The sequence below is a fragment of the Alosa alosa genome, chromosome 7, assembly GCF_017589495.1.
Source record: "Alosa alosa isolate M-15738 ecotype Scorff River chromosome 7, AALO_Geno_1.1, whole genome shotgun sequence".
Classification (NCBI taxonomy): Eukaryota; Metazoa; Chordata; class Actinopteri; order Clupeiformes; family Clupeidae; genus Alosa; species Alosa alosa.
This window is the reverse complement of record NC_063195.1, coordinates 9,678,327-9,688,951: the sequence shown is the minus strand read 5'-3', so window position 1 is coordinate 9,688,951 and position 10,625 is coordinate 9,678,327. Positions and strand designations below refer to the sequence as shown.

Sequence of the window (10,625 nt, the reverse complement as noted above, 5' to 3'; positions counted from 1 at the left end):
AAGAATTGTCTGATGTCCATCTCTGAATAGTTTATCAGAAGGCTATGTTTAGTTTTACAGTAGGACAGCTTCACAAACAGTATAGGCTACTTTTACAGGACTCTCTCTCCAGTATACGTATAAATCATTATTAATTGTCCGCATGTGTGCATGCAGCCTACACATGGTGTGAGTGTGTGTGTGAGGGAGAGAGCACAAGCTGGTAAACTGTTGCTAAATTTAGGCTACGAGGCATTGAAAAACAGTTGCTAATTATGTGGGCAACCTACTATAACAGCGATCAACTTGTCATTTTTTCTGTCAAACAAGTTGTGAATTTGCTGTAACATTAAAACAGGGGAGGACTTACTCTGTGCTCAAAGTGATATGACGAGCTCCAGCGGACGAAATACTCGGAAGAATCATGTGAACGATTTTCATTGGTTGTTGCGTTCAATCTTACCCAGCTACAGACGTGCTATTTCCTGATTGGCTATTATGGCCCCTTTTCTTTTTTCCTTGGTTTTTTTATTGGCTGGTAAGTGACAGGCTCGAGTCATGACTAAAGCACGCACGGAGATGCGCTCATGAATGCCATTTCCATCGAGAGCAGCGCTAGAATTTTACTGGGGCACTGGAGACTTTTACTAAGGCACTTTTACTAAGGCCCCAGTGAATAAGGTCTAGTGACGCCCCTGCTATTAAGTTCTTGTAGGTTAAAAGGAGCATTTACATTTTCCCCATCTCCTGTCTCCTCAAATAAAACACATCTGTATTTTTTAACTGTCATACTTCTTCCCTTTTTCTCCTCATGATTAAGGTTATCTGAGCTATGCACCTTTACCAATGCCTTCACTATGGCCTGTGCTTTATCTTTACTATTTGTCATAACTCTTTGATCATTAGTCATTACTGGATACACAAATTCCCTCCCATTCCCTCTCATCTTCTTGATCATGTTCCATACACTTTGAATTGGAGTTGTTTATCAATTGAATCGCAGAACCTTTTCCAACACTCCCTTTTTGCACTTTTAACTGTGCGCCTCAATACAGCTTGACACTGTTTGTATTTAATCAAATTTCCAAAATTTAGAGTTTGTTTTAAAGTTCTAAAAGCGTTATTACGGTCCCTGACAGTCTTACTACATTCCTCAGACCACCAGGGTACAATCTTTCCTTTACTACCTGATTTTGACTCGGGAATGGATATCTCAGCAGCCCTAATTATGCTGTTTGTAACTAAATAGTTACTGTAGGGGAATCATGTAATTTTAGGAACGGTTCATATAGATTTTTGCAACTGGTGATTTTATACTTGCTAGGACCCCATTGAATACAAAACAACCTGTTTCCAATTTTTTTCTTCATTTTCAGTGCCAAAATTCAAGATGGCGGACAATATATGCGGAAAAATAATATAAAGGCTTAAGTTGAGTTGTTTTAAACATGTTCCACTGAAGGGCTTTAGCTGTTTGAAAACCATGTTTTGAGGAGCTGACACAAATTTCTCACATCCAGCTACAAGCCTACAAAGTGTGTTAATGACATCATCATGACTTGATTGACTTGAAACAGAAACCTTTCCTTTCCCACGGGATAAAAGGTAAATGGCGGGACAAACGGTTGACTTTCAATTTCTTGATAGGATAGGATACAATAGGATACCCGATACTGTAGGTCCACCGACTCTATACACGATGTGATTGACCTGACCGAAGTTTGTTTTTTCCACCTAACAAGTCAACAGAGAGTTGCTAGAATATCCTGGCTGCAAATTACATTTGCTGCCGCTAGGGTGTGTCAAGATTTCTAGGCTGAGATGTATCTTTTGCCGACGTTCTCCAGTGCCCATGATAATGAGACTGTCTTTGTTGATGTCTGGTACCCTGCGAAGGGCAAGCATCTGTGTGACATGTGTAGATATGTGGGGTTTTGCCAAAATGACTTACTGCTACTGCCACCTTTGTGTGTGTGAACTGTGACTGGCCATTTCCATTTTGGATTTTGGACCTGTGCAGTCCGGGGAAAAATTGGAAACAGGTAGTTTTGCAAACTATAGGGTCTGAAGAAGTGAAAAAACATAATTTTCAAAAATCTATATATTCATTTCTATATAAAAAAATCTATATATTCATATATGAAATGTTCCAAACACCTTTTTTTGCTACATATCGCCCTGCACTATAAGTAACACATAGATTCAACACTGACACTATCTCCAATTTCCACTAAACTACTCTCACTGTTGCCTGAAAAGGTTTCCGGTCAGTGACCAAAGTATAATTCATGTGCAAGATTCATATTCAACAATGAGAAAACCCATTTTCGGGGTGTTTTGTTATACTGTATCATTGTTCAAATACGCAAAATGAAACTGAGCGCACAGGACCGTTTCCCAATCTGCTTCCCTTAAAATCCATCTCCCACTTCTTATCACCTGCTCTCTTAATAGCTCAATCTCAAACTGAACAACTACAGGATAATGGTCACTACCCAAAGTACTCTCATTTAACACCTCCCAACTACATCTGCCTGCTAAAGTTTGAGACACTATTGTGAGGTCTATAGCAGACTCATTTCATCTTGCTACATCCACTCTCGTACATGAACCATCATTCAAACACACAAGTTCTTTTTCATCTAAAAACTTCTCAACTATACTGCCATTTATGTCATTTGTATCTCCCCAAAGTGAACTGTGGGCATTAAAATCCCCACAGCAAATGACCTTTGCACCCAAACCCTCCCAAATCTCTTCTAAATGCTCTAACTCAATCTGGTTACATGGATTATAACAATTTACCACACTCACATTCCCTTGTTTAGTCCATACCTCAATACCTATATATTCCAGATCAACTCCTCTCTTTATCTCTCTATATTGTCCCCTCTTAACAAAAGTAACACACCCTCCACCATTACCCCCCACCCTCTCCTGATACTAATGTAACCCTTAATAACAAAATCTAGTGAACTCTTTAGCCAGGATTTCTGAACACAAATCACATCTGGTTTATCATTTAAATCTTGGAGGAAACCTTTAAATTCCTGACCATTAGCTATAAGACTTCTAGCATTCCATTGTAGGATCACTAAGGTTGACTTATCAATGGTGAAGAAACTACTATCTCTGGGGGTTCGACCAACCTATTCAGATCAGCATAGATCTTTTCCCAAGATAAATTAGTGAGGTTTAAGAATTTTGCTGCAGCTTTCACTATAATTCTAATTTTCTCTGTTCTGTTTTTAGCCTGCTCAGTACAATTTATTACATATGCTATAAATAGCACTAAACTCTCTGAATTAATCATGGTTTCACTTTGCCTTTTCTCCTTATCCACTTCTTTAACAGCTTCGGCATAAGAGAGGTTTTTATTTGCTTTAACCTGCTGCACAGCCACAGCCTTTTTTTTCTCACTGGACAACCACCATACGTGGCTGTATGGTCCCCACCACAATTACAACACTTCCTCATCACCCCATCCCCGCACTGGCCATACTCATGATTACCTCCACACTCACCACATCTCAGACTACCCTTGCAAATTGTAGCTACATGACCATACCGCTGACACTTAAAGCATCTGATTGGAGGGGGTACGTATTCACGCACATAAAAACTCATAAATCCTACCATAACCCTTTCCGGCAGCCTTTGCTCTCTAAACTCCAGAAGCAGCGACGTACTCTCAACTTTACCCCCATCTCGCTTTGCCATCAATCTTTTAATCCCCAAAACTGTCCCTCCTTTAATGTTCTTTTTAATATCCTCCAAATTTTCACCAAGTGCTACTCCTGAAATGACTCCTCTTGCTCCACGCTCAGCAAACTTTCTCACTTCCGCTATTTCTTTCTGACAGATAGACTGCGCTTTCATTAGCCTACTTTATCCCTTTGCCCGTTGTCCTTACATTTAACCAGCAAACTTCCATCCCTCAATACCTTCGCCATTTCACTCTCCCCACAAGCCTTCTTCAACCCCGTAGTCAAAGCAGCTAAACCAATATCCCTAACATCATTATCTTCCTTAAATTTAAGTAAATTATAGTAAATCTATGTGCTAGTTTTACAAAATAGTGAATGAATTGAGGGCTCATTCCCTAAATTGACCCTTTTACTGCCTATGTCATCAACATTTTTGCATGCTTGATGGAGCCTAAGTGATGTGCTACCCTATTCATTGAGACCAGAGTACAGTTGTCAACTTTCTCAACCCCAAATGAGGGACACTTTCAGCCAAAAAATGTTTCAGATGATAACAATGACATTTCTTATTGATATACATCTCTTAAGAAATACTACCAATTTGATGCTGTTTAACTTATTTACAAATGGTGCACTGTCACTTTAAGATCATTGTCTACACATTCATTAGATTTTGCCAGCTCCATTCAAACACCCTATGGCTAGTCCACAAACTCTAACATTGTTTGTGCCACATTTATTCACCTTATTCCGCGCGCAAACATGGGGGCGCTAGCTTTGCCCACATTGTCTCCGAACTTCCCATTGAGCAGTACATCCATTGCGATACATTGAGATAGCAGAGCTCTATCGAGATGACTGGCATCATATATTATGGGTCATCCTAAAGTTAGGAACGTTTATTTAGGATTTTGGTGACTTAAGACATTTCTGTTATACAGCTTTCCTATCTGAAGTTAGGAAAAAGTTAGCCGCTGTTCTGTAAGTTAGCCTCTCTATCCTCTTCTGCCGTGTTATCCCAATGAAGCTAACTAGACGTAGCTAGCCGACCGGAAGTTTAAAGACAACCTGGAATTTAGAAAAATGGGCGGGGCTGAATAAGGTGAATAGCACAATATTAACAATGATAAGCATACTATTAAGTTGGTATAAACAACCTTCATTCCTTTGTAAATAGAAGCATGTAATGACATGATGCTAACTAGATATTTTCTGTTTGCAATTATGAACCTGGGGCCCATTGCACAAAACTAGGATAAGGGATTAAGCCGGGATATCTTGATTATCCTGGCTCAATTTATCTGTGATCCAGTTGCACAAAAGCGGGATAGGGGGCAGCAGTTATGGTATAAGTCACCATGGCAATTTATTCTGTGGAGCTAGCCTGCTCCAGACCAGGCTAAGTTACAGGATCAATTTAATCTCATCCCTTATCTCAGTCAACAGTCACCACAACGGAAACCAATAGTTATTCCACTGCCCACTACACATTGTTATCACATATAACTAGACCCACTGTCATTATTTAAATGTTTGTGATCATAAATTAACTTTTACATACTCGCCATTCCTGACCTGTCATGCGACAATGTGACATCACAGGAGCGCCGTAACCATTTTGCGCATGGTGGTCACGACACTAGTTGCAATATTCTCCTAAACAGAGGTGTTGCTGTTTGTGGCGGTTGTGAAAAGGCTATCGCTACCTACTTTACACCGTAGAAGAAGCAATGAAGCCGCTCTAGTTGCCATGGTGAATCAGTGAATCTGTGATCGGTGGCAGGGTCTATTTGAGAGAGCCGTGAGCGCACACTTATCCAGGATAGGTTTCACCTGGCTTGATGAATCCGTGTCTGCTCATCCTGGCTTGATCTTTGTGCAACCAATTAAGCCTGTACGCTCTTGTTTTGGATTCATTGAGTGCAGCTCAGTATAACTTTTCCCAGATGTCTTAATTCTGCTTTTGTGCAACGGGCCCCTGGCAGCCACCTAGCTGTCTGAGTGGAATGTGTTTCAATTGGCATATCATGTGCTTGACGTAAATGCTAGTCTAAGGGAAACAAATTATTGAAGACTTCAAGACTCACCGATTTCATTACACAAATGCAAAAAACACTCTTCATATTCTATCACAGTCCAAATCACAGTGTGTGCATCCTGTCAAAGTGCCCTCTCACATTATAAATGGTTATTAGTGGGAACCTGATAACTGTGCAATCTCCTCTAGCGTTGTTTTTGTTGTCCTCATGGTTTCCTTTTAAAAGTTTATCATATTAAAAAGGATACAAAAATTATCAACAATGACAAGCCAGCTGGAACCTGCCGCGTGCTCAGACGCCTTCCCAATTAAAACAAGTAGGATAGATTGAGGAAATTCAAAGATAACGTTCAAGTTAGATCTGCTGCATAATGGAGACTGAGAGTCAAAAAAAAGTATCATCCTTATGTAAGATGCTGTTGGTGCATTTTGACATTGTAATTCTCTAAGAAGAGTGAAAAGAAGTTTGCAGTAAAGCTTCTCTGGCTAAATTGTGGTGCTCCCTGAGCGAGTCTGTCCCTTGGTGCCTTACGCGCAGTGCGAGATGCGAGTGGTGATAGCAGCGGCACTGGACACTTTGTTCCAGGTGCGTTTCTAGTAGCCTACTATTGGCCATTGACAACTAGACAAGGCCGATGAGGCTGTGATTGAAATTCGGAACTGGAGCTGTCTCTTACGGGACAACTCAGAATCACCCAAAAAAACGGGATGTCCTGGACAATTCGGGACAGTTGGCAACCCTAGACCAGAGGGTTTGCCACAGGCATACCCTGTAAGATACCGAAAGGATATAGATATTCCACAACCAGTAGGCCATAGCAATCCCCATAGACGTTTTCTTCTATTGAAGTCAGAAGACTAATGCTTCAGTTTGAGCTTAAGCTGCTGGTTGTGTCCCTTTTATGTGGTGGCCAAAATGTTTACAGTAACTCACACACACACAGACAGAGCGAGCAAGTGGCATACATTCAGATCTGTCACACACATACTGTATGTTGTCAGGAGGGGATGTTTGGATAAAGCTACCCCTCTATTTTCCCCTTGTCTCTCTCTCTGTCATATCTCCCCTACTCTCTCTCTCTCTCTCTCTCACTCGCTGTCTCTGTCTCTCTGTCTCTCCTTCTCTCTGTATCTTTCTGAGAAAAAGAGAAACCAGAAAAACAACACCGCACCGCCACCAGACTGAACACCCACTCAGCCAATGGCACGGCTTCTGTCCCTGGAAACAGCCAATGGCACAGCTGCTCTCCAATGCCTCAGCCAATGCCGTTGTTTCCCTCTAGGGGGCTTATATAACCTCACAGACCTCCCACCACAGATCAGTCCATGGCCCAGACCCAGAAGAGGAAGAGATATGTTTCCTGTTTTTCACTGCATGTACACTTCTGTTTTTGGAGAGAGAGAGAGAGATTGAGAGAAAGAGAGAGAGAGAAGGGGAGAAAGCACCAAATGTAAACTTCTGTTTTTGGAGAGAGAGGGAGGGGGAAAGAACTGAATGTAAACTTCAGTTTTTGGAAAGAGAGGGGGAGGGGTAGCCTAGAAACCCTAGCGGCGGCAAATTAATTTGCTCAGCCTGTATGTCTAGTATCAAACCATAGGGATTTCTATTGGCTGACGCCGTGGACTTCATCCAATCACAGCGCTCTATTTTGTTAGAGAGTCTTAAGGCGGGCTTAACAGGATAACGACAGTCCTGTGACAGTGAACAACAAGGAAGGTGGCTATGGCTAACGAAGAGCGGTTGTTTGAATCGGCGTTGGCGTCAACTTTGGAGGAGTTGGACTTGTGCTTTTCTTTGAAAGTTGAGCAACACAATGCACTTAAGTAATTCCTTTTGAAGAAGGATGTATTTGCTGTTTTGCCGACCGGATACGGCTATGGTCGTAGCGCTGGCCTATTGCATGCCTAAGCAGTTTGAAAGACAATTCTCTGCCCGCCCCTTGGATTAAGCGAGGTGAATGGTTCGATTCCAGACTATACATTTCAATGATATAGGATGGCCTGCCAGGCTAGGGGAGGGGAAGAACTGAACTAAACTTCTGTTTTTAAAGTGAGAGAGAGAGCACAAAGGGAGACATTATGAACAAGTGATGTGTTTAGTGTGTTTAGTATGTCATTGAATCAGGAGCTGTCATAGCTCACTGATGCATTTTAGTGCAGGGAAACCACAAGTCTGGGTGTGTGCCAGAAAGGAAGACTTGACAGGAAGAGAGATATTCAGAGAGGACCAAATACTTCCTTTTCTCATTCCTCTTTGCTTCAGTTACTACTGTACACACTCAAACTATAATCACTAAGAGACTATATCTCTCTCTGCCCCTTCTCAAACTATAATCACTAAGAGATTCTCTCTCCCCCTTCTCCAACTATAATCACTAAGAAACTATCTCTCTCTCCCCCTTCTCCTACTATAATCACTACACTAAGAGACTCTATATATCTCCCCCCTCATCTTGGGCTGTCCTGAGTGCTAATCGTGTTACAGCATAGGGGGACAGGATGACAGAGAGAGAGAAGGGGTGACATGATAAAGGATTATTATTATTATTACTATTATTATTATTATTATTATTGTGCACTATGGACTAGTTCTATAGAACTTCATTAAGAAACAAGGGCTAAGAAACAAACAGTGAAGCATGTTCCCTTTATTTGTTATTATTATTTGTATTTATGTTTATTTATGTTTTGTATTGTTATTATTGTTACTTGTCCCCTGTACCCATCTGTCCATCTTGTGTTCAGTATCAGGTCACTCCTCTGTCCATCTTGTGTTCAGTATCAGGTCACTCCTCTGGGTCGCCTAACTCACATGATGTGGGGGCAACTGTGGAATTGGGTTCAGGGAACCACCCAGAACCAAAGTCCAGACACGGGTCAGGCGTTTAGCTTTGGTAACTGTCCATATATGTTTCTCCTACATGTAGATTATTATTATTATTGTTATTATTATTATTATATCCAAGAGTTCTATATAAAACATTTAATGAAGAAAACATTGCATAAGACAGAGTGCTAACAAATTCTAAATGTCTCATCATTCTACCCCCTCTTTCTCTCTCTCTCTCTCTTTCTCTCTCTCTCTCTCTCTCACACGCACACACACACACACACACACACACACACAGGAAATGACCAGTAGCAGCAGCGTGTAGTAAATGCTGCAATCACAGCCCAGACTGGAGCTCGGGTCATCGCTCCTACAATAACACACTGTAACATCCAAAGCTTGTTTTTAACGGAGGAGTCCAAAGGTCCAGGTAGGTCAGCCGTTGTTACAGCATCTACCTAAACTACTAGTACGGTGTCTTGTGTGATCCCGCTGGATTTTCTTGTAAAAATTGATTTTTTTTGCATATTTTGCTAACAGAGTCTAAGGAACAATATTTTTTTTGTCTTCAAATTTTCACAATCCATTTTAACACTTAAATGACATCATCATTTATATAATGCATAATTAAGACTGGGACTACTATCACTTGGGGGTCAAATGTGAGAAAACACTGGTTACGAGGGTATTCTGCCTAATTTTTGGGTGCTGATTCTGAATATCATATTTACTTAGCTGATTTTTTAGTTTTAAACCTGCTAATTAGCATTTATGGCCTAAAACTGGCCTCCATAGGCAATATAGAATGGGTGAATAGGGTAAAAAATTTAACTTAATTTAATTTAATTTAACTTTACTAGTTGATTATTTATGTAGAGACAATATTTATTTGCATTACAAGTTTTCTGAAAATATATGTTTATGCATGTAATTTAACAATATCTCATTAATTATGCACTAATTTGCATACATTTCAATTACAGACATCTGAATATTGGATAGTTAACATTGAATGTAGTCATGTTCAGGTTTGCCTTCAGAACTTTTTCTGGATTCAGAGCCTTAAACGAATGCCTTGTTCAAGCACCAGTCCTAGGTTATGCCGATTTCAGTCGTCCCTTTATCTTATGCATGCCATGAAGGATTGGGGGCAGTTCTGTCACAGGAGAAGGATGGGTTACAGCGACCAATAGCCTTTGCTTGCGGCCAAGTGAGAGGAACATGTCAAATTATAGTGCCATGAAACTCAAACTCCTTGCAGTCAAGTGCACAATCACAGAAAAAAAATGGCAAGTATCTCCTGGGCAACACGTTCACCGTGTACACTGACAACAATCCCCTCCAATACCTGCAGTCAGCGAAACTGGGCGCTCTGGAACATTGCTGGGTTTCTCAGCTTGCCCTCTTTATTACAACATCAAATATTGTCCTGGGACAGCTAAATGCTTTCCCTGGTTGAACCAAAAGAGACCTGAAAGTCCTGCAAGGGACTGATCCCTGTATTTCCAGATACCTGTGGTTTTGGTGACAGGGACGACCACATACCCGTTAAGACAAGTGGAGTGAACCAAGGGAAGTCTGCAGTTGATAAAGCAGTGGTCCCAGATACAGGAAGTGGATGGGACCTTGTACCGAGCGATCCAGGCTCCTCCTTCCAGGGATCCAGTGCTGCAGCTTTTACTGCCAAAGGTGTTGCGAGTCGAAGTGCTCACTAGCCTACACAACAACCACGGCCATCTGGGGGTGGACAGGACCACAGATCTGATATGACAGGGGTGCTACTGGCCCTAGATGTGGCATGAGGTGTAAATGTGGTGTTCTGAGTGTGAGCACTGTGTGGTTGCTAAAGCAAGACAACCCAAGCCAGAACCTTCTTGGGAAATATGTTAGCCACTATGCCTTTGTAGATAATCTCCATTGACTTTACTCTCTTGGATTGGGCTAGCACAGGATGTCACAAATGTTTTCTCAAAGTTTACCCAGGCCTTTCCCACCCCTGATCAGAGAGCTTCCACCGTAGCTAAGATTCTAACTGAGAGATGTTCTATGTGTATGGTATTCCCAAGGAGAG

The 10,625-nt window shown here is 41.3% G+C and overlaps 1 protein-coding gene across 1 annotated transcript in view; it reads left to right on the top strand.

The window, feature by feature from the left end:
* The first annotated feature begins 8,451 nt into the window (after nt 1-8,451).
* Nucleotides 8,452-10,625, top strand: part of LOC125297743 (NACHT, LRR and PYD domains-containing protein 12-like) — a 12,567-nt gene continuing 10,393 nt past the window's right edge. Inside the window, 1 exon segment of the mRNA XM_048248197.1 lies at nt 8,452-8,618. Coding sequence (XP_048104154.1) covers nt 8,537-8,618 — 82 coding nt within the window. The 5' untranslated portion in view covers nt 8,452-8,536.